Source organism: Cynara cardunculus, assembly GCF_001531365.2.
Source record: "Cynara cardunculus var. scolymus isolate 2C chromosome LG 7, CcrdV1, whole genome shotgun sequence".
NCBI lineage: Eukaryota > Viridiplantae > Streptophyta > Magnoliopsida > Asterales > Asteraceae > Cynara > Cynara cardunculus.
In genome coordinates, this window is record NC_037534.1 from 3,006,332 (window position 1) to 3,030,986 (window position 24,655).

The 24,655-nt window shown below is 34.0% G+C and overlaps 3 protein-coding genes and 1 pseudogene across 3 annotated transcripts; 3 read left to right on the forward strand and 1 right to left on the reverse strand.

The window, feature by feature from the left end:
• Window positions 1-859: 859 nt before the first annotated feature.
• LOC112515504 (protein trichome birefringence-like 19) lies at window positions 860-4,587 on the forward strand. The gene is made up of 2 exons (XM_025122366.1): window positions 860-1,436; window positions 3,620-4,587. Exons 1-2 carry the CDS (start codon window positions 909-911, stop codon window positions 4,421-4,423), a joined length of 1,332 nt encoding a protein of 443 aa, XP_024978134.1. The 5' UTR covers window positions 860-908; the 3' UTR covers window positions 4,424-4,587.
• A 3,030-nt stretch (window positions 4,588-7,617) lies between these two features.
• LOC112515885 lies at window positions 7,618-9,114 on the forward strand (annotated as a pseudogene).
• Window positions 9,115-15,874: 6,760 nt separating this feature from the next.
• On the reverse strand, window positions 15,875-18,915 carry LOC112515387. Its single transcript, XM_025122181.1, has 6 exons — window positions 18,515-18,915; window positions 17,982-18,104; window positions 17,381-17,554; window positions 17,189-17,270; window positions 16,421-16,485; window positions 15,875-16,308 (listed from the first exon to the last, which is right to left on the reverse strand). Exons 1-6 carry the CDS (start codon window positions 18,803-18,805, stop codon window positions 16,012-16,014), a joined length of 1,032 nt encoding a protein of 343 aa, XP_024977949.1. The 5' UTR covers window positions 18,806-18,915; the 3' UTR covers window positions 15,875-16,011.
• Window positions 18,916-21,103: 2,188 nt separating this feature from the next.
• On the forward strand, window positions 21,104-23,382 carry LOC112515666 (probable endo-1,3(4)-beta-glucanase ARB_01444). Its single transcript, XM_025122574.1, has one exon. It carries the CDS (start codon window positions 21,104-21,106, stop codon window positions 23,294-23,296), a length of 2,193 nt encoding a protein of 730 aa, XP_024978342.1. The 3' UTR covers window positions 23,297-23,382.
• Window positions 23,383-24,655: the final 1,273 nt, after the last annotated feature.

Sequence of the window (24,655 nt, forward strand, 5' to 3'; positions counted from 1 at the left end):
ATTTTTATTCCAATAGATTCTTTGAAACTTTCTCTAAAATGAAGAAAGTAAGAGAGAGAAAGGTTTCAAATTTTGAGAAATCTGTAGAATCTCTAAAAATGATTACATAAGAAAAAGAATGATTTTTTATATTTGTTACGGTTGAAAATCCTTGAAATTAAAATGTTTAGGTGAAAGGAATAATATATTAACGATATAATTAATATTGTAATCATCAAAATCAAGTAGGTGTTAAAGATTTGACTTTTAATTCTTCATTTTAAATGCATCGATCGTATTTAAGATATATTAGACAATTTTTTTAATAAATACAATATTTAATTTAACTTATATATATATACATATATGGTATATTTCAAATGCAACTATGTCCATTTGTACAATCAATACAACTCAATCAATTGAGATGTTTATAAAAATGATGAGAGTTCATTTATTATGATTTGAATATTTATGAAAATGACTACAATTCATTAATTATGATCAATACTTTATATTAAGAAACAATCAAAACTTATGAAATCATATATTCATCAAATTTTATTGACGGTTGAGATTGAGTTGTATTGGTTGTACAAATATAAAGGGTTGCATAATAATGCATCATTAAAATACGATTCAATTATTTTCACGTCTTATAATTTAGTTATAGTTCTCATATAAAACCTTTTTCTCTATACATATTATCATAATTTTATATATAAAATTTCCTTTTCCATAATCAAATATTAATATATTTTAATYCATGACCATGACTATATATTATATATTATATATATCAAAAATCTTAAATAAATATTTCCAAAAAATAAAAACCACCCACCACCACCTTTGTTTTGGAACTTGTACCTCTCTCTCTCTCTCTCTTTCTCCATCTCTCCCATCTCTCTCTCTCCCTTTCTCCCTCGATGAAGGTGACAGCGGCTGAGCTGCCATATGGGAAGAACAACAACAACAACCACCAGCAAACCACCCTTCTTCGAAGCTCCTCCAAAACCCTAATCCTCGTAACCCTAACTCTCATCATCCTCACCGTCGTTCCTCTCTACTACCCTCTTCACAAATTCCCAACCACCACCGGYCAYGCCTCCGCCGGCGACACCATTGCTCCGGTGTACCACCCACAAGATGAAGTCATCACCATCAATGACAACCACCACAAATGCGATGTCTTTTCCGGCGAATGGATCCGAAATCCAGATGCTCCGTATTATGATAACATGACATGTTGGGCTATCCATGAACACCAAAACTGCCAGAAATATGGACGACCCGACTCCGATTTCATGAAGTGGAGATGGAAACCCGATGGGTGTGATTTACCCATTTTCAACCCGTATCAGTTCTTGGAGATTGTGAGAGACAAGTCTCTGGCTTTTGTGGGTGATTCCGTGGGTAGAAACCAAATGCAGTCCTTGATTTGCATGTTATCCAGGGTAAGCTATTCATTCATTCATTATTATCTTCAATTACTATTTTTCAAGATTTCTTGAAAATAATTATAACGTTTAATCATCATTAAATAAAGCCAAAACTAAAATGACATTTAATAAAATAAACACAAAAAAATCACTTTTTAACGTTTAATTTGACATTTATTTTGATATATTTAATTTGTCATCGGTTTTCTTAAGATTCTTTCTCGATCTTTATTATATATTAAGACATTTTGGATACGGTTATTTTTTAATTGATGTATGTATTTTATGTGATATGATAATTTGTGGGTGTTATTTATTGGATGTAAAATGAAAACAAATTACGTAAAATGACAAACAAAGAATCGACAAAAATTTATATGAACTCGTTGTGGTGTTAATAATAATCAAGAGTTAGATGGCATCTTATGTGCAAATGATGCACATGGGCGGTGGGGCCCTTGCTTACGTGGAAGATTGTGAGTCACCATTGGTCCTTATTTTCAACATCATATCGCCTATTTTTTCTTCCCAAGTTTCCTCCTAATCATTTGGCATTCAAATATCACCGATTCATGTTACATAAATACTGTTGAGCGGTTAGCTCAACTGATAATAAGTCTTGTGGTTTTTAGGATTTTTCTTAGAGGTTGGTTATTGAGATTTTTCTCGCTGTTCTTTAGGGTCTATAAAATTAGTCGAGATGTATACAAATTAGTCTAGATACCCATGATTAACAAAAAAGAACAGATAAACTCACCTTTATGTGTTAATTGAATATGTTTTTTTTTATCTTCAATATCAGATTTTATGTTTTATATTTTTAATGCTATGATTTGATTCAACTGAAGTCAAAATAGTAGTGCCCAAAAATGACCCTTTGAAAATGATGTTATTTCGGGTCCTGAGTATGTCTACGTACAAGTACTGTAATAAACCACTGGATCTAACGCAGTAAATTAAAATTACATTGTTTTAGGTATCGTCACTTGTATAATTACTACTTTGTCTCAAATTCCCGTTTACAAATATATCTTGAATGGTTGTTGCATAGTGTTTATGCTTTACTACGTGCATTTCACATATTTGTTACACCATACACGACTATTTTTATACCCTTTTACATGTTTTAACTTCGCGCATATCGATCACTATTTCTATCCAATTTTTTACACCCCTAGCTAGAATCGTACATGCCGACAACTCAGCGCGGTCATCGAGTTGATGTAGACTCGCGTGTGTGTATACATACATATATATGTATATGTATATATATATATGTATACATACATATATATGTATATGTATATATATATATATGTATATATATATATATATATATATATGTACATATACATATAGTTTTGAGGTGTAGCGGTTGAGTGTTGGGTGAGGAAAGTCAGTAGCATAAAGTGTAGAAGGTTTGGGAAAAGGAAAGAGTCGTGAAGGTTGATTATTTGAAAGGAGCTTTGTCTTTTTATTATTTGTTTTCTTTCAATAATTATTATGCCTCTTCAACTTTTATCACTTTAAAATTATTTTAATTATAATTAATTTATAATGGAGGTTGTCACTCGGTACTTGTCAACTGCTCTTCATTTCCACATTTTTTTTCATTATAATATATATTATTTTTATAAATATCTAATTCAATCACATCATGATATATAATATATATAATGACTTGATATCATAAAATTAGCATTGTACAACATTAGATTATATATTTATAAAGTTGATTAATAAACATAAATTGGTCTTATGAATTATATATAATATTATACATATATATATATATATATATAATTTTTATAATTAGTTTAGGGTGTTGTAGATCTGGACCATATTATATCATTTACTCCGTGACAATTTGCAGGGAATATAATCCGGCTGGCAACATGGACTCCTCAACCCTTTTCCAAGATCAAATTTAAAATAAATAATATTAAAATAATTATATTTTATAAATTAAAATAATTGTAGTTAATAAAATGTTAAATTTTAAAATATCTTGCAACCGACAGCTTTAAAGAAATCAGCACAAAAAGTTAAAAAAAACTCTGAAAATTACTGACATGTAAAACTGAAACGAAAGAAAGTAAATTATTTTGTTATTTTATTTATTTCCAATTATTTTATTAAAAGAAATAAAGATAAATAAAATACTTAATATTTTTTTTTTCTTGCTTTTATGTTTTCAGGTGGAATATCCGATYGATAGATCGATAACGAAAGACGAGAACTTCAAACGTTGGTATTACGTCTCCTACAACTTCACTCTTGCCACATTTTGGTCMCCCTTTTTAGTCAAAGCCCAAGAGGCCGAATCCGACGGCCCGATCCCTACGCGCCTCTTCAACCTATACCTAGACGAATTCGACGAGAAATGGAYGACCCAGATCGACGAATTCGATCACTTAATCATCAACGCAGGCCACTGGTTCTGGCGGCCTGCGTTGTACTACGTCAACCGACAGGTAGTCGGTTGCAGCAACCGTCAACTAGACAACATCACAGACTACCCCATGACGTTTGGATATAGAAAAGCCATACGAACCGCGTTCAAGGCGATCAATAGCCGAGAAAAGTTCAAGGGTGTGGCGATTTTACGTACGTTCGCCCCGATGCATTTCGAGGGCGGGGCGTGGAACGGGGGCGGAGATTGTGTGAGAAAGATGCCATTTAAGAGCAATGAGATAACACTAGAAGGTGTTAACTTGGAGTTATATATGACACAAATGGAGGAATATAGGAAGGCAGAGAAGATTGGGAAGAAAAGGGGTTTGAAATATAGGCTTTTGGATACAACACAGGCCATGTTATTGAGGCCAGATGGTCATCCAAGTAGATATGGGCATTGGCCCAATGAAAATGTGACACTGTATAATGATTGTGTGCATTGGTGCTTACCTGGGCCCATTGACACGTGGAGTGATTTCCTGCTTCACATGTTGAAGATGGAGGGTCTGAGATCAGCTGAAGAGAAATCACATTCAAGAGGTTAAAAATGGTGGTTGAATTGAATGTAAGATTTGGTTATATTTTCATTTGTTTTCCTCATTGATTTTTGTAGGCTTTTATAATGGCCTTGAATGAATGGTGTGGATTTGAAAATCTGTATCTAAGTTGATTATTTTTATCCCACATATATGATATCAGTATTTGGAAACTTTGTTTATGGTAACAGTTTACGGGATAGAGACAAAGTTTGCATATTTCATTATATTTAGGCTGTACAACGTGTGGGATTTACTGGGTTTGATTACAATGCGTCAAACACGCCTTGAAACATGTCGATATAGACCCGACATAGAGTATTTCCATTGTACATAACTTGATATAGTTAATAGTGAATAAAAAAGCCCCACCTCACTACATCCATTTGTGTAGGTCCTGTAAATTGGCCACCTAAAAGACTACTTCCAAAATGTAACATTTTTTTAATAAACCATGTTCTCAAATTTGGAAAGAAAAGAAAGAAAAAAAAAAATAAACCTTTTCATTTGTATTACTGAAAGGAAAGGGAGGGAAAAATAGAAAGGGAATAAACTTTCATGTTTTTGAACAGAAGAGAAAAGAAAGGAAACATGTTTTTTATATAAATAACAATTAAGACTTGTTTGTTAACAACTTAATGAGCTTAATGTGACTCACAATTCATTCAGTCAGTCGTGTATGACTGCTTTTGTTTGGCAGTGGCTTAATTATATAGAAAGTGGCTAATTCAGTAAGCTTCAAGGGGAGAGTTTTATGCGGAAAGTCAAGTTTTTTTTTTTTCAAACTTGACCCTCGTAATTAAAACACACGCACCTTCCATCTATGAACAAACCTTCCTAAACGAAAAACTTTTTAATCTACATAGACAACTTTATCCATACAAGACTCAATATAAAACCAATATTTTATGCATAAAAATGGGTTTTAAAGGTTTTTGTCAATTTTTTTATAATATAGTATAGATATAGATAGGGAAAGTTTCATTTGAGAAATTGTAAGTATTTGAAAAGTAAATAAGTGATTTTAATTTTTCATACGGTTAAGATTGGTTAAGAAATGCAGCTTTGACTAGTCAAGCAAAAAATAAATGGGGAGTTTCTTAACTTTTATAAATAGACGACAAACAAATGTATATTTGAACCCATATTTCATATGTGAATCAGTTAATTAGTTCATATGTAAATCACACGAGTTTATATGTGAATCAATTAATAAATTCATATGTGAATCAGTTATATAGTTCAAATGTTTATGAAAGATAATTAGAGTTCATTACTTATAATTAACAGTTTATGTTAAAAGACAATCAATATATTCATAAAACCATATATTTATATATATACTAAATACACGATTACGATATTGATTTGTATGATTTTTATTTGATCGAATCTGTTTACGTATGAGGGCAATATAGTCAACAAACATTTTTATCTATTAAACAAATAATTGGGATATAAAAACAAAACCATATGGAACAAATCGATGACTTGGTGCTCCTCAATAGAAACTTCTATCTCTTGTTTCAAAATAATATATATCAATTTTTTTATTATACTTATAAAAAATACTAATATAATTTTATAATATTTGATTGGTAAATACTATTTTATAAATTACTATACAATATTAAATATATGAATTTGTTTTTATTTTCTTATTAATAAATAGTGATGGCCAAAAACCGGTCCTGAGCCAGACAGGTCCTTATCGGTCCTGGTCCTCAACAGTGCCGGTCATAATCGGTACTGGTCGAAAATACTAAGCCCGGTTAAGCATTCCTATAACCGGTTATGGTTAGCTAGTCCTGACCAAAAAAATATTTTTTTATAACTTTTTAATGATAGATTTTTTATTACATTATAAAATTTGTAATTGGGTCGCCCAAATACACTTTAAAAATGCGTTTTATTATAATTAAAACCAAGAATTGTGAACGTTTTTTTGCATTTTGTATGTAAATCTTTCGACCATGACATTTATATATAGGATATTGAAGGCAAAAAAGACCCAAAACAAAGGGTCATATAACAACTATATTTTTTTTTTATTAAAGAAAATGCTACTTTTTTAAAAACCGGGTCGGGCCCATAACCGGTCCCGATCACGGTCGGGCCGGTCCCTTAAAAAACCCTCCAAAACCGTAACCGATCTCAGTCGGCAGTTATATAACCAGTGGCGGATCCAGAAATTATTATGATTGGGGGCATACTTAGGAGTGTCAAAAAATTTCGAAACCGAACAATTCGTCCAAACCAAAAAAGGTTTCGGGTTTTCATTTTTGGCTTAAACATTTTTATTAACAGAATAATAAAAACTTATTCAGTTCGATTTTCAGTTAATTTTTTTTACTATTTTCATTAAACTGACACATTATAATATTATTTATATATATTCTATACAGTTTACACTTAAAACAAGTAACCACATTGCTCGTTGAGTTGAGTTCTAAGGAGAAGTAGGTCGGTATTGAGTTGGGTTGTTGTTTATTGAGTACGTGTGAGATTGAACCAATTAAAAATACGAAGTTTATCATAGTTGGAGGCCTTTTATTTTGGTGTTCGGGTCCCAATAGCAAACACTAAATAAATATCACTAGTCTAATAAGATTGAACCAATTTTGTGAAGCATTTTGTTGGGGGCCTTTGAACCCTACCAGCCTCTTCTGTATCCGCCTCTGTCTATAACTGGTCTTTACCGGTCTCAGGCCAGGCCGGTCTTTTACAGGTCCCGGATCAGTTTGACCATCACTACATAATAAAGTAGGAATTTTATTATGTGATTAGATCAATTTATCGTTAATTTACAAATTATTTTATAAGAAAAAAACATCAAAAATAGATGTCTTATAGTATTATTTGAATGTCTAATGCTAGTACGTAAGTTCTATATATAGTAACCACTGATATGTAGTTTGGTCCATGAGTATTTCTATAAAAGATTCAAGTGCAAGTTCTTAGAAGAATCGTAATTAGATAGAGTTACAGTTCTCGTATAAAAAGCTTTTTCTCTGTACATATTATCATAATTTTACATATAATTTTTTTTTTAATTTTTGCATCATTCCATAATCAAATATTAATATATTTTAATCCATGACCATGACTATATATTATATATATCAAAAATCTTAAATAAATATTTCCAAAAAATAAAAACCACCCACCACCACCTTTCTTTTGGAACTTGTACCTCTCTCTCGATGAAGGTCACAGCGGCTGAGCTGCCGTCTGGGAAGAACAACAACAACAACCAACACCGGCAAACCACCCTTCTTCGAAGCTCCTCCAAAACCCTAATTCTCGTAACCCTAACTCTCATCATCCTCACCGTCGTTCCTCTCTGCTACCCTCTTCACAAATTCCCAACCATCACCGGTCATGCCTCCGCCGGCGACACCATTGCTCCGGTGTACCACCCACAAGATGAAGTCATCACCATCAATGACAACCACCACAAATGCGATGTCTTTTCCGGCGAATGGATCCGAAATCCAGATGCTCCGTATTATGATAACATGACATGTTGGGCTATCCATGAACACCAAAACTGCCAGAAATATGGACGACCCGACTCCGATTTCATGAAGTGGAGATGGAAACCCGATGGGTGTGATTTACCCATTTTCAACCCGTATCAGTTCTTGGAGATTGTGAGAGACAAGTCTCTGGCTTTTGTGGGTGATTCCGTGGGTAGAAACCAAATGCAGTCCTTGATTTGCATGTTATCCAGGGTAAGCTATTCATTCATTCATTATTATCTTTAATTAATATTTTTCAAGATTTCTTGAAAATAATTATAACGTTTAATCATCATTAAATATTTTTTTCTTGCTTTTATGTTTTCAGGTGGAATATCCGATTGATAGATCGATAACGAAAGACGAGAACTTCAAACGTTGGTATTACGTCTCCTACAACTTCACTCTTGCCACATTTTGGTCACCCTTTTTAGTCAAAGCCCAAGAGGCCGAATCCGACGGCCCGACCCATACGGGCCTCTTCAACCTATACCTAGACGAATTCGACGAGAAATGGACGACCCAGATCGACGAATTCGATCACTTAATCATCAACGCAAACGCAGGCCACTGGTTCTGGCGGCCTGCGTTGTACTACGTCAACCGACAGGTAGTCGGTTGCAGCAACCGTCAACTAGACAACATCACACATTACCCCCTGACGTTTGGATACAGAAAAGCCATACGAACCGTGTTCAAGGCGATTAATAGTCGTGAAAAGTTCAAGGGTGACGATTTTACGTACGTTTACCCCGATGCATTTCGAGGGCGGGGCGTGGAACGGGGGCGGAGATTGTGTGAGAAAGATGCCATTTAAGAGCAATGAGATAACACTAGAAGGTGAAAACTTGGAGTTTTATATGACACAAATGGAGGAATATAGGAAGGCAGAAAAGATTGGGAAGAAAAGGGGTTTAAAATATAGGCTTTTGGATACAACACAGGCCATGTTATTGAGGCCAGATGGTCATCCAAGTAGATATGGGCATTGGCCCAATGAAAATGTGACATTGTATAAGGATTGTGTACATTGGTGCTTACCTGGGCCCATTGACACGTGGAGTGATTTCCTGCTTCACATGTTGAAGATGGAGGGTCTGAGATCAGCTGAGGAGAGATCACATTCAAGAGGTTAAAAATGGTTGTTGAATTGAATGTAAGATATTGATTTTTGTATCTAAGTTGATTGTTTTTATCCCACATATATGATATCAACATTTGGAAACTTTCTTTACGGTAACAGTCTAAGTATTCTACGGGATAGAGACAAAGTTTGCATATTTTATTCTATTTAGACTGTACAACGTGTGAGATTTACTGGGTTTGATTACAATGCGTCAACACACGCCTTGAAACGACATAGAGTATTCCCCTTGTACATAACTTGATATAGTTAAAAGTGAATAAAAAAGCCCCACCTCACTACATCCATTTGTGTAGGTCCTGTAAATTGGCCACCTAAAGACAACTTCCAAAATGTAACATTTTTTTAATAAACCATGTCCTCAAGTTTGGAAAGAAAAGAAAAAAAAGAAGAAATAAACCTTTTCATTTGTATTACTAAAAGGAAAGGGAGGGAAAAAAATAGAAAGAGAACAAACTTTCATGTTCTTAAATAGAAGAGAAAAGAAAGGAAACATGTTTTTATTAATATACCAATTAGGACTTGTTTGTTAACAACTTAATGAGCTTAATGAGACTCACAATTCATTCTGTCAATTATGTATGACTGTTTTTGTTTGGCAGTAGCTTAATTATGTAGAAAGTGGCTTATTCAGTAAGCTTCAAGGGGAGAGCTTTATGTAGAAAGTCAAGTTTTTTTTTTCAAACTTGTCCCCAATAATTAAAACACACGCACCTTCCATCTATGAAAAAACATTCCTGAACGAATAACTTTTTAATCTACATAGACAACTTTATCTATACAAGAGTTAATATAAAACCAACCAATCAGTCCTTACTCTTATTGTAAAAGAGTAACTCCTATGTATGCTACACTCGTGCCATTCTTAACTGACCTAAATATTAGACCAAACAAAGAGGCGTGCTCACACAGATGCATTGTATTAACCATTTATAACATACAATCTTCCACAACTTTACGAGAACATCCGCTCAATTCTTCGGGATAGAAGACATATCTGCTTATATCCCATCTCAAAACTCCGCTATCAGATGAGATATACACAATTCGTTTGGTTTTGTTTAAACTTGTAGAAGATATTGGATGTGAGAGATGAGCTACAATATCTTTATCATAGCATTATGGCAATTAAGGCATTAAATATTGAAAGCAAGATATTTTTAATAGATATACATAATTATATGATTCACATGCATACATACAATAAACAAGTAGCAATCTTATCTTTTTTGTTGGGTAGTCCTCTTCTTATCATTTTCTCTATTAACTTTTCTTGTGAGTTTGTGTTTTTTTTTCTTTCTCTCTATCTATCATGATTGGTTTCTGTTTATATTTGTTGTGTGCTAATGTATGTATTTTGAAACTACAATGAGAACAAATTTTATTTGGTAGAGTTGGTTTGTAAAGCTTTTATTCCGCCTCAGATCCAAATTTGAATCCTGTTAATGTCATTTTCTTAGTCAAATCGTTCCCTATATTTTTTCCTTATAGTTAAATGGTGGGTCCGTCCCTAGATACAAATTAATCAAATTCACTATGAACATAAATGGTTAGTGTGGTATTCCAAATATAACATAATAAAACAGAATAGTTGTTTGTCATTTGGTAAGATGAGTTATTTATATTTTGATTATAATTTATGTAATTTATTAAATTATAATAAAACAAAATATTTTTTTATAATAAAATATATTATTAAAAAGTTTTCAGTCAACACGATCAAAATGACACAAAAATATGAAGTTTATTAATTTCCAATTTTTATCTTATACCTTTTCTATAGTACTTTATTATCATTATTATTAATATTTAATAAATTACATAAATTAACCAAAATATAAAAAAAACATATGAAAATAATATTTTGAGTGAAAGTTTAAAAATGATAAAATACAATAAATAAAATATAAAGAATGAACAAAATGTAAAGATGGAACAAATGGTAGTTTCGTAACACATACAACTATTTTAGCATAATGACATGATAAAATATTTGTATGCATTATGAAAGTAGCATTTATTCCACCTAACTATGCTAGAATATCTCAAGCATAAGCATAAGGTTTTCTTTGGGTAATCTTACATGGACTAATCCATAAGTTCTTGAAGACAACAGTTGGGAAAATCCCTAATGGTAATAAGACTATGGCTATTTGGTTGGTTTTCTATTAAGTCCTCTATGGATAAAGCTATATGTGTAGATTAATCTTTCTGTATAGATTGAGAAGGTTTATGTTTGAAAGAGATTATGTTCAAAAGAAAAAAAAAAACTTGATTTTCTACATAAAAGCTTAATGAATAAATCACTTTCTATATCGTTAATTCACTAGCAAACAATCATGTATAGCTGACCGGATAAGCTCTGAGTCTCATTAAACTCATTAAGTTGCTAACAAACCGGCCATGATTGCTTTTTCCAAAAAGAACCCGGCCATGATTGGCATAAGCATAAGTTATAGCATGCACCTATAGCATTTTGTTCCACAAACACAATAATTTCTTGAACAACTTACCCTATTTCGCTCATCGGCATCAAGCCACCATCAAGGTGTTTCAATGATGATAAACGAAGATACAGTAAAGGTTACTTCTGTCATTAGACACACAGCATACTCGATCAAGTAGTTAATTGCATATAATATACCAAAGGGAGTAAGGGACTCAAGTTACAGTCAAAGGTACTTTAAATTCTAGAACATAAACTTTAAGCAACTAGCAACAAGTCCAGGAAAACAACAGCATGCAAATTATACATGTGAGATGAAGAGTAATTGGTTAGCCAGTCTATTTTTCATGTGCATTATATTGCATTCTTTAGAAAGTTGGATTGTCCTCTTCTTCATATCATATCAGTTTGGATCTCATCTGTCATTTGATATATTCCTTCTAGTTCTTGTCTTGATGGTGACTCCCTACCTTCAGTTTAATAAGCTACGACATGGCTTCTACGTATAGGGCACGTCTGACAACGATAAGCTAGCTTATTTTTTAAGCTTATTGTAAAAACCTTTTTTGGTTTGCTATAGCTAACTTTAAGGGTGTTCTTCGGTTGAATTTCAACGGATTTGAGTGGATCCGGTCCGATTCGATCTAATTAACATTGGACAACTTATCCAATCCCATGGATGATTGGATCATATAGGTTTCGTCCATTAGATATCACTATAGGTTATTCATTTGATTAGATTGGATTCATTCAATATTTTGATCCAATTTTCAACTAATCAATCCAACGTTTCAACCAATTATTGAAATATTTTCCTAATTTCTTAAAAAATATTTATACAAATATAAGCTAAAATCTATATGGTAAAATATTATTAATTGTGTATATTTCTTAATTGGATGGTAAACACATTGGATCGGTTCAGTTTTATTGGATTATGGATTCATTCAAGAGCCCACCAGTCCAATTTGGATGTTGAAGTTTTGGATCGGATCCGATCCAATTACCATTGGATATCTAATTATGATCAGTCGGTTCTAATTGGATTCCAATTGACTTTCTGCACCTCTAGCTAACTTATTAAAATGCTAGTTTCAATAAGCTCCTGGTGGCCTTTTTCCAGTTATACCTCTAATATTTATCCGGTTAATTTTCAGCATGTAATTGGGTCATTTTACATTGTCATCTAGCTTATCAGCTAACTTTTACCTCACATAACTAGTTTATCAACTAGCTTACCAACGAGATGACTTTTGCAAAGAATAGGTAATTCATTTGCGTTTGGGAATGAGACAATGGATCAACTACGACACATTATTTATGTCACTTTTTTTATTTATTTTAAAACATAAACTCGACGGTTCTTATATCAACTTCAGCTGTCGAGTACTAATTTTAACCACTTAATCCTACTAACATATCTGGATATTTGTCTTCCACATAGAAGGAAGAGAGATTGCTCCCAAGAGGCTTTTGTTCAACAACAAATTCAGAGTAACAGGTTTCCATAATGATCAGCAGTGTTGAACACAAAAACCTGGTCAGGCTGTTAGGATGCAGCTGCTCAGGAACTGTTTGGTGTTTTGGTCTCACAAATGCTTCTTCAAAACAAGCAATCAAATGAATGCAATCTGATTCTACTTGCATGGAAGCATTTTCAGCAAGGTACAGTTGAGGAAATCCTTGATCCAAACTTGGGGCATGTTTGGTTAAGCAGAATGTGTTAGAGGTATTTTGGATTTTGTGGACGAATATGGAATTGGAGGGATTGAGAATCCTAAGGATTTGAAATATTTAGTATGTTTGGTTTGTAGGATTTGGGATGGAATTGAATTCCATTATTTTATAAATCTTTTTCGGTTTGTAGGATTTAGAATGAATTTTATTTTTTTTTGTAAAATATTTGTTTGTGCTATAAATAATTTGTTTATTTCGGTAAGATGTAGAGGCAATGGAAAGATTATGGCAGGTATAGAGATGCTATGGAAATTATTGAAATCCTAGGGATTTGGATATAAAATGACGGTCATCTCCAAGGATTTCAAAATCTATGGTGTGGGATTTCAAATTCAAACTTTCTTTCAAACTATACAACGGACTGGAAGGGAAATTAATTCCAAATCCTACAAACCAAATGAGCCCTAAATGTTTCACATATTAAACAGATTCACCAAAAAATTAAACAAGGAAAACTTAAAATCTCTTGATTGGATGTTGCTAGACTATTCGATCAACAAAGAAAATCAGGAAGACACTGGAAACGAAAATGCTAAATCTTCAATGCCTATGGATTGATTTATACCAAGAAAGGTTATTTCATGGAAACAGATTCACCAAAAACAAGTAAAACTTCAAATCCCTCGATTGGATGTAGCTAAATTATGCAATTAACAAAAGGAAATCAAGAAGACGATGAAAACGAAAATGTTATATCCAAGGATTTAGAAAGCGGAATCGGGCCTCGAGGCGTTTTCCATCCACGCCTTGAGGCGTAGGTTTCATTCGGTTCACTTGAGGCGGCGCCTCATATTCGGAATCCCACTGCCTCGCCTCGAGGAAAACGATTTTGAAAACCATGGTTATATCTGACATGATTTTATGAACAGTTTTACAACGTCGAAGGTTGATTTGTGAATTAGAATAAAAGCAGTGCTACTGCTGAATTGCTTATCTACTTCTAAAAATTGCTGGAACACTAGATGCAAAACTACCTGATCAGCAAATGGAATGTAGCTATAGTGAAGAGGAGGAAAGTTACTTATTTACTCATCATCTTCTTGAACTCTTCCTGTACAGGGGAGGGGGCTCATTAGCTGCGACTTCTGCTTCCAGATCATGGATTCGTCCTTCACACCATCTTACGGGGTATAGCAACCTGTAGGTCGCTTCATATATGAGGGATTCCACAAGCTGTGGCTTTGTCAACCACAGCACACTCCATGATAATCCTCTCGAGGTTTATTGTACTGAATACCCGTTGGACATTGAGAAACTCCTGAGCGTTTTGATGCCCAGGGAAATAGAGGTCAAAGAAAAAATCTTGTCGCACAAAGAAACTCCTCAATCTCCTAACAGAAAGCCGATAGGGACCAATGCCAGTGGCGCTGCCCCTAAGAACCCGCAAGGGCGTGACCCCCTTGACCTCCGCCATATGGCGCCATCTAACATCCCGGGTTCTAGTTAGCTTACACGAGTGTGCAATATACCCCTCCTAGCTCGTGGTATATCTTAACTAACAACCCCATATTCTCTTATGAACCCAATTACATAAAATGAACAGATGACTCTCACTATAATCACCAACAAAAATCCTAAAGGCGATTGTGAATGGGACCAATTTGTTAAACCATGTAAATATCATCTCTTGGAGTTTTCTCTTGCTGCAGTTTAGTGTGGTCTGAATCACCAATTCACATATTCAATGATATCGAATATCATGTGTTTTTTTCATAGGGAGTGAAACTAAGAGTTCTTCCATTCATCAACAGTTCGTCTCTCTTCCTTTTTTTCTCATTTACATCATTAAAAGAAAAAAATTCCCATCACATACATCAGATCAAGTTAGAAGTTTTCAATCAATTTCAAAGTTAGCAGGAAATACAAAAATAAACTAAGATTCACCAACATTACAAGTCATTGCAAGCAGACTTTCTCCCACATTTTGGAGGTCTTTCCTGACACTAATCCACTCACAAATGAAACAACCTCATTTACAAATGACAACAAAGCTAATAATTACTCACTCCATCCCAAAATAAATGTTCACTTTCTAAAGTGCCTACTTTCTAATTCTACCTTAATTATGAGATGAAGAAAGTCATTACTCCTATTATTATGGGTACAATTGTCATTTACTTAATTAAAACGTGTAATAATTACACATTTCTAAATCTGTGTGCATTTTCCATTGTAGATATTTATTTTGGGACAGGGGAAGTATACAGGATTGGTCGAATTTGAGGTGTCTCACGAGATGAATAGTGTTGGAGAAACAAGTAGGGCATATAGGATCCACCTACATAGTGCTTTTGGATAGATGCATCATGCATATGGGGATCAATAGTGTTTGAGAAAGATGTCTAACAACACAAGTAGGGACCATTGGTACCTCAAATACCATTTTCCCAATTATTAATACGATTATTTCAAAATATTTTGGATGCAGATGGAAACTCACATTTTACCTTAACAATTTAATTTTATAAACACCAAAACTAATATAAAATTTTCCAAAAGAATGGAAGGCTATACAATCAGATCATTGGACTTCCATGGAAAAATGTATTTGTTCTGTGTGATCTAGATATGAACCAACCACTAGAACAAACATTATTCATGAAGCAGACAGAAAAGAGAAGAAACATAAACATTGGTTAGAATTTAGGAACATAGACATCAGGAATAACAGATTGAAGTGGAGAGAGTTCAAAACAAGAGATGTACAAATATTTACATAGTTGTTTTTAATCATGCATGTAGGAAATCTTCAGAACGATATCTTGATAAATACCAATATGTGCAGGATGAGAATATAGAGCACGAAAGCCGACCTGAGCAGCACTTGCCTCTGCAGGGCCTCTGTTCGCCCACTTGTGGGCTTGTAACGAGGATCAACAATGTAATCAGATGAAAGATTTCCTTTATCAGAGTTACTTCTTCCAAACCTATTTCTGGCAGCATTTGCCTCTGCAGTGCTGGTTTCAACCTTCCTCCATAATCCATTTAGCCTATCTAGTTCCATCTCCTTTAAATGGATTTCACCCGCCAGACCTTCTGCTTGAGCCTAATATCAGAGATAAAGGCAAATTGGGAAAAACAATTATGACCAATTGTAATGGAAGAAACATTAACGACATTAATGCTTGGTATCAGAGCATAGGCTAAAGAAGTGGCACCTGCTTTGCAGCTAATTGTTCCAATAGGCTGTGAAGTTGTTTATCCAACATCTTCTCTCGCTGAGCTGTACAAAATTACATACCATATCCACAAGTTCGAAATCACCATGCCTTATTTGCCATAATACACACACACACACACATATCATGTGAAATATGTATGCACACTAAATATTATTTTGTTAGAAATAAAAGAGATCACTTCTTCTATTGGGTAAAATTTCAACTCAAATTTTCTTCTTGCTCTTTGGTAATCATTACAAAATATTGGAAACGTTGATTTTGTTCTACAATACTACTCTGCTTTTTTTTTTATTGAAAACACTTCTAGATGTTTGACTCATAAACACCCCCACTATTGTTGGGTGTTGAGTGTAAAACATACACAGACCTATCTATATCCCTATCTTTATTTGAAATAAACCTTGGCCACAATACACTGCTTCAACACCTTGAACTATAAGAAGCTTTAAAACCTACAATCCTATTCCGATTTATGCAAAAGCAAATAGAAGCTAAGGCAACATTATCAATAGAAAGACAATGACTGCTTAGTGCTTATGCACATTTTTCTCTTCTTTCTATTTTCAGTATCACCAAGTATAGAGACATGTAGTTTCAATTTGTGATCTTGTTCAAGGTTAATGCTGCACCCATCACTTCTGACAGACTCATGGGAGGAGGTAATATGAAAGAAACAAAAGATTAAAATAATACTAGTGCAGAGTAAAAAAATACCAAGTAATTGGTATGCAATATGCAAGATACCTGGAGAAGGCCGCTTTAGTGATTCTTCTTGAACCTTTGACCATTGTCTCTCTAAGTTTTCAACCAACTCTTCCATATAAGCCTACAAGATACACAAGCATACAATATTGACTTAAAATCAAGAATGAAGTAATATAAAAAAAGAAGATGATTAAAATAAGAGATGCAGAAGTAGAAAATAATCCAACAGACCAATTCCTTTTTCTTGTTCTCTAAGCTCTCCTGCAGGGAAGAAATTGAAGCTATGGTATGTGCTTCTGCTTCAGCTTTTGATTTAAGCGAAAGATCAGTTGAGTCGCCAGATTCATCATCATCTGGTGCAGATTGTTCATGTTGCAGCTCGGTTGTCAGAGTTGCATCAATTTCCTGCAAGGGAAGATTCATATAGGACAATCTAAACCATTTTAGAATATCATAAGTCTTAACAAGGTCAACCCATGAAACTTATGCAGAGCAGCGGAGGTAGAATAGTCTAAATAAATAGAACATTAGTACCAGTGTAGCAGCCAGGGGAAATATGTTATATCTTTTCAATTTTCACATCATTGTCTTCTTAATTTTTTTTCTAGGGATAAGTAAGAACATGCCTGAATTTACTTCTACTTAGCTACGAACACTAAACACTCACGATCTTCTCCCTTTTAAACTAAGTCAATAGGTAAGACATCTGTTGGCCGCAACAATTTAGGTCATAAGTTGAGAACTAAACAATTGTATTACATCTTTGAAAGAAATTTCAAAAATGTAGCAGCTATAGTAATATTATGAAAAAAGAAAGAAATCAAGCTCTTACCTCTAGCTTAGCACAAAGTTGATCTGCTTCACGCAACTTCTCTTGTATCTTACTCTCACACTCTGATATGGCATTTTCAAATGCAGCATTTTCTTTGTGCAAGGTAAGTTCTCGTAGTTGTGCCTGCCATAAGATGTCATGCCTGAAGGTCAGATTTAAGGCTGAAACTTGGTTAATACGTCCAATTCTTGCACATAGCTAAATTATGTACATGCTACCATGATAAACCCCAATATAAGCAACTCCAAGAAACACGGCTCTTAACCATTGTTAATGCACAATAGATCTAATTCATAAGTTTTTAATGGACTACTAACTGTTTGATCAAGTATATAAGTAGTAATCTTACCAAATTGCAGATTTTTCAGAAAATATGTAGTAATTGACTGATTGTAGATGCCAATTCTACGTCTAACACAATTACAGTGCAGATGATTTAGTAAATTCTAACTAGGTTTACTCGAACTCTGATTTAGTAAATCGTGTATGGATTCGATAAAGTGATGAAAATCAACATATGATCGAGGAAATACCTGTTCTTTGGTGGAAGAGTGAGCATTCAATTGGAGAGCTAAGGCAGCGTTTGAGGCGAGGGAATGTGCGTGGAGGTCAGGGAGGCGCTGAGAAATATCAGGTGGAGGTATTCTATTACGGAGATCTTGTACGGACCGGCTCAACGACGCTGCTTTTATGTCCAACTCCCTAACGTACTTCTCCTGTTCTGGATTGAATAGCAAGGGGATGGAATCAGACTCGTCTTCCTCGCTGGTTGCACCACCTCCGGCTCTCACTACGTCCGTCGCCCATGCCAGTAAGCCTGCCATATCTGCCGGATCAGATCTTGATCATTGGTCAATTTTCGCTCGCCGGCGGTTGAAGGTGAACAAAACGGGGCTGAAATCGGAGTGCGATTTACGTCTGGGTTCAATGGATCAGGCTCCATTGGGTACACAAAGTCCTTTTTTAGGCCCGATTAGCATTATTGAGCTTGGGCCAACCCACGTGAGAATTAGAGATTGGCTGATCGGGCCGAGCCTAAATCAGTTCCGTGATTTCCTCAAAGATTTTTCTTTTATAACCGGTTCCGGTCTCAATCAAAACATCCAGTCCATTCTCTATTTAAAAGCTCGGTCCCTAGAACTGGTCTCGATTTTGAGACCGGCCCAAATCGGTCACAACTTTTTAATTTTCCAAAAATCATTTTATAACACATAAAAAATTGTGTTTGAAGATTTCTTTTGACAATATTTTACTGAAATACAATTTAAAATATCTAATTGGACCATCAAATACACTTTTAAATATTTTTGCAACAAAACAAAGTTAAAGGAACATGGAGTTGTTAATGTTTCAAGAACGATAAAGAATCCCGTTGCCTTCATTATGTATCAAACGCGTTTACACATAATATTTTTAATATTATTATCAAATTCATAATCATTGTGAAACTATATCTTAAAATATAAATTCTTGCGACTCACTCCTATCTACAATAGCTCGGCATTTTAATTGAATATTTAATCAATTTCATACTCACACATTTTAAGGGTTGTTTGGCTGTTGCTGAATGATTTTGTGCAGAATGATTAAGTAGTCAGAATGATTAAGAGACTCACATTTTAGGGGTTATTTGGTCGTTGCTGAATGATTTTGTGCAAAATGATTAAGTAGTCAGAATGATTAAGAGACTCTCATAATATAGTGTAAAATGAAATATAATTGTTTGGTAATTATTTACAATGAAATTAGGGCGTTGAATGATCAGGGGAGGCTCATGATACAAAATCATTCACAAGGTTTTAGAATCATTAAGAGACTGACTTTTTTTACCAAACAAGATTCACTTCTTAATGGAACTATTAAGAGCTAAACAAACAACCATTTGGTATCAAGTCTTTTATTTTTCATATTTCTGATATATAATTTGACTTAACAAAGACTAGAAGGTTACTCGCACAATGCAACGAGATACATCTTGATTTTAATATTTCATTTTATTCTTTATTTTTGTCGATGTTATAGTATGGTCTTATATGATTTTGAAGAAACGATGATGTTTTTATTTTTGAATAAAATATATATTTGAAGATATCATAAAAATTTGACAAAAGTATATCGATAATAGTATCAAATTAACTATTTAAAATTCTTGTTTTTTGTGTAACTTTTTAATTCAAATTTTTTATAATTTATATTTGGTTTAATAATATAATTTACTTATAAAAGTAATAATCAATTGTTTTATTAGAACTCGCTAATTATGCTAATTATATTTTAGATTTTTTAGATTTTAAAATGAGATATTTATTCTCTATTTGATTATGTTTATCCGAAGTTAGTTATATACGAATTTAAACATGGAGCTTTAATAAGTTGTACTTATGCATAATTTACTTGTAATTTTGAATTTTAAGCAATATGCATCAATATACAGTACTTTATGCATAAAAAATAATTTTTAAAAGTTTTTATCAAATGCTTATAATATAGTATAGATTAACAACTTATACTAATTTACTATGTTATCTAATAGTCCAATTTCATAGGACAAAATGGTATTTCTTAGATTGAAGGCAAGATCACTTGAATTATAGGACACCAATCAAAGCATAGCAAAGACCCCACTTTTAATTATGCCTTCCTTCAAATATTCAACCTTGTTTACCTTTCATTCACAAGAAGTACCTTCAAATCCTCTTCATATTCAACATCAAACCCAAATTCAAAGAACCATATGTCCCTATCCCACCCCTCTTTACTTCTAATCCAATCTTCCCATCTCAAAGTTGTCCAAAATTTTTACTATTTTGGAAACCAATTGATCGAGTTTTACTGTACAGACAAGACAGTTACACCTGTATTCAACGATAAATATATCTTTTGAGGTATTCATTTTATATCAAGTTAGCAAGAACCTTCTTGTTATCCCTGTTGTTCTCTGATTGACAATCAATTGATCAAGTAAGACAATACATTCCAGATTAATTAACAGGTTGTTAGATCAAGAAAACAGTCTACTGATTCTTTAGATTATTTGATCCTTAGAAATTTTATCTTTCAATCTAATTTTCTGAAGTGAATTAATTTCCAATTAGTTTCCATTTGTTCAACCCCCCTTCAAGATGGTGTTCAAGAAAATTAGACGAAAAGTGGAGAGAATTGTTACCAAACCCTTTAGAAAACCTTCAAGAAGACCCTCTATAAAACCACCATCACCAAACCCTTCTCCATCTCCTCCACCTGAACCACCACTGGCCGCCATGTACCGTCGCCCCACCCACCCTTTCATGTTCCCGGAAGCGCAGTCCACCGTCCTCCCCGACCCCTCTACTTTCTTCTCCCCTAACCTTCTCTCATCCCCTCTCCCAACAAACTCTTTCTTCCAAAACTTTGTCCTCAAAAATGGCGATCAACCCGAATACATCCACCCGTATTTGATCAAATCATCGCCCTCCTCGCTTTCTGTATCGTACCCATCTCTCTTCTCCACCACTGCCTTCACATATCAAATCTTTAACGCGGATCTCACCATCTCCGCCGTGGATAACTCAGAACCGAGTCAAACCCACATCATATCTTCATTCAGTGATCTAAGTGTCACTTTGGATCTTCCACCCAGTTTAAGATTTTATCTGGTTCGGGGCAGCCCGTTTTTGACATGCCACGTCTTGCAACGTGTCGAAAAACTCTCCATTTCAACGATTCATGCGATTCTTGATTTTACTCCGAATTCCTCAAAAACCAAGTTCAAAATCAATCTCAACAACGGTCAAACATGGGTGTTGTATTCATCTTCCCCTATAGATTTAACTCATGAGATATCAAAGATTTCATCTGCAACGTTTTCAGGTATAATCCGTATTGCCATATTACCGAATTCAGACTCCAAACTCGAACCAGTTCTTGATCAATTCAGTTGCTGTTATCCGGTGTCGGGTGAGGCTGTGTTCACTTCACCATTTTGTGTTGAATACAAATGGGAAAAGAAAGGTTGGGGGGATTTGTTAATGTTAGCAAACCCTCTTCACCTTCAGCTTCTTGATCATAATTCTTCAACTAAAGTTCTTGATGACTTTAAATACAAAAGCATCGATGGCGATCTTGTGGGTGTAACTGGAGATTCATGGGTCTTAAAAACCGATCCAGTTTCTGTAACTTGGCATTCAATCAAAGGAATCAAAGAAGAAAGATACCCCGAAATCATCGATGCTATCGTGAAAGATGTAGATGGTTTGGATTCAACTTCCATATCGACAACATCTTCCTACTTTTTCGGAAAACTTGTGGCAAGAGCAGCTAGGTTAGCATTGATAGCTGAAGAAATTGGTTATGTTGATGTAATCCCAAAAGTTCAGAAGTATTTGAGGGAAACAATCGAGCCATGGTTGGATGGAACCTTTGTTGGAAATGGGTTTTTGTATGATAAATCTTGGGGTGGAATTATAACCGAACAAGGGTCCAAAGATTCAGGTGCAGATTTTGGATTTGGTATATATAATGATCATCATTATCATATTGGTTACTTTCTTTATGGGATCGCTGTTCTTGCGAAAATCGACCCTATCTGGGGAAGAAAGTACAGACCTCAAGCTTACGCTTTAATGGCGGATTTCATGACTTCGGGTAGAACTAAAAACTCGAAGTATACGAGATTAAGATGTTTCGATTTATGGAAGTTACATTCATGGGCTGGTGGTTTAACAGAATTTGCAGACGGTAGGAATCAAGAAAGCACAAGTGAAGCAGTGAATGCTTATTATTCAGCAGCTTTATTAGGGTTAGCTTATGGAGACACACAGCTTGTTTCAACCGGTTCATTACTAACAGCCATGGAGATCCATGGAGCTCAACAATGGTGGCATGTTAAAGAAGATGATACATATTACCCTCAAGACTTCACAACAGAAAACCGAATGGTGGGTGTTTTATGGGCGAACAAAAGAGACAGTGGGTTATGGTTTGCACCAGCGGAGTGGAAGGAATGTAGGGTGGGGATTCAAGTTCTGCCATTGTTGCCGATCACGGAGGTTTTGTTTTCAGATATGGGGTTTGTGAGGAAGGTGGTGGAGTGGAGTTTGCCGGCGTTGGAGAGGGAAGGTGTTGGTGAAGGGTGGAAAGGGTTTGTGTATGCTTTAGAAGGGGTTTATAAGAAGGAGATTGCTGTTGAAAAGATAAGGAGTTTGAAAGGGTTTGATGATGGGAATTCTCTGAGTAATTTGTTATGGTGGATTTTCAGTAGGGATGATGATGGTGGTGAAGAAGAAGGTTATGAAGGAGGAGGTAAGCATTGTTGGTTTCGTCATTATTGTCATTAATGTTCATAAATTCGTCATTATTGTCATTAATGGTTTGTGTATTAATTAATGTTTGTGGGTGTTTAAGTCATTGTTTATAAATAAAACTAGTTATATATTCTTATGAATTGATGAGTCTTGTATTTTTATTTGAAGGGAAAAAATGTTACGTTACATCAATCTCGACTCATAATGTCTGATTTATTTTTTAAACTTATTGAAAAAGTCTCTTTTAATTTTCGTAAGTTAATTTCATTTTGGTTTGTCGGCTAAACATGTCCTTAAAAAACACATATGTATCTTCTACGAACTCTAACTACCATAATTGTTGGATTATACCTAGTAGTCATAAAGAGTCGTGAAGAAAGACTCACCCCAACAACTTTTCACACCAAAAGCATTGAATAACCACTTTGCACGAATACTTTAACTTCGAAAATTATGAATCACAATCAATCTCAATAGTATTTCGTAACGACTGTTAATAAATAGAATTAAAAATTAATGGGTCGTTTATCAAACATTTACCCAATAAGCACTTATCGGGAAAATTCAATATTATTATTATTTACTTACCGTATAAGATTTTAGTTAACAAAAATGGCTTTTTATGCAACAATTTACCCGGTAAGAGTTGACTTTGGTAAGAGTCATTGTCCTCACTTACCGGGTAAGACTCTCGGTCATTGCCTCGTTCTTACCGGGTAAGATTTTTTGGTTCTTATCATATTCATCTAGTAATGTAATATAACTTGGTAAGTGTTTAATTACCCAGATAAGTATTTGGTAAACGACCTCTAAGATTAAAGAAACGAAAGGTTGAATTTATTAATTACAACAAATTAAATTACATAGTGTTACGTTATCTAAAACGAAAGACGTAAAAGCAATGCATTTTTCAGAAACAATTTCTATTTATCTGAGTAATGATTAATTTGGGATAGTTATAGTTGGAAATATTTAAACGTAACTTTCAAAAAGAAGGTAAGGAGAAAAGAAAATTTGTTACAAAAGTCGAGAATCAAGATACACTTTCGAGGAAACAATATGTAAATATTGTATGTTTTAGCGAATGATGTTTACGCCTTGTTTGTTTTTTCATTTTTAGTTATCACTTTTGTCCGATTCGTTCAGATGTTTTGTAATTCAGACTTGTTTTTTTCCAGAGTCTCTTATCACTTAATAATGACTTATTTCTCATAGTATGATTATTGTCACTAATATTCTTATATACCAACCTTTTCATGCATCATCAATCATGGTATACAAAATCGATATGATTAATATCTTGTAACAGTTATAGGAGACGAATAATACGTTAAACTTAAAATACTATATATATATATATATATATATATATATATATATATATATATATAG

What these genes read in the sequence shown, in the direction of transcription:
- LOC112515387 (XM_025122181.1), bottom strand. Translation starts at nt 18,805, where the DNA reads ATGGCAGGCTTACTGGCATGGGCGACGGACGTAGTGAGAGCCGGAGGT. An exon ending in ACTAAAGCGGCCTTCTCCAG is followed by an intron (nt 16,486 to 17,188) that starts GTATCTTGCATA and finishes AATTTTGTACAG; the next exon opens with CTCAGCGAGAGAAGATGTTG. An exon ending in AACAATTAGCTGCAAAGCAG is followed by an intron (nt 16,309 to 16,420) that starts GTGCCACTTCTT and finishes CTCTGATATTAG; the next exon opens with GCTCAAGCAGAAGGTCTGGC.
- LOC112515666 (XM_025122574.1), top strand. Translation starts at nt 21,104, where the DNA reads ATGGTGTTCAAGAAAATTAGACGAAAAGTGGAGAGAATTGTTACCAAA.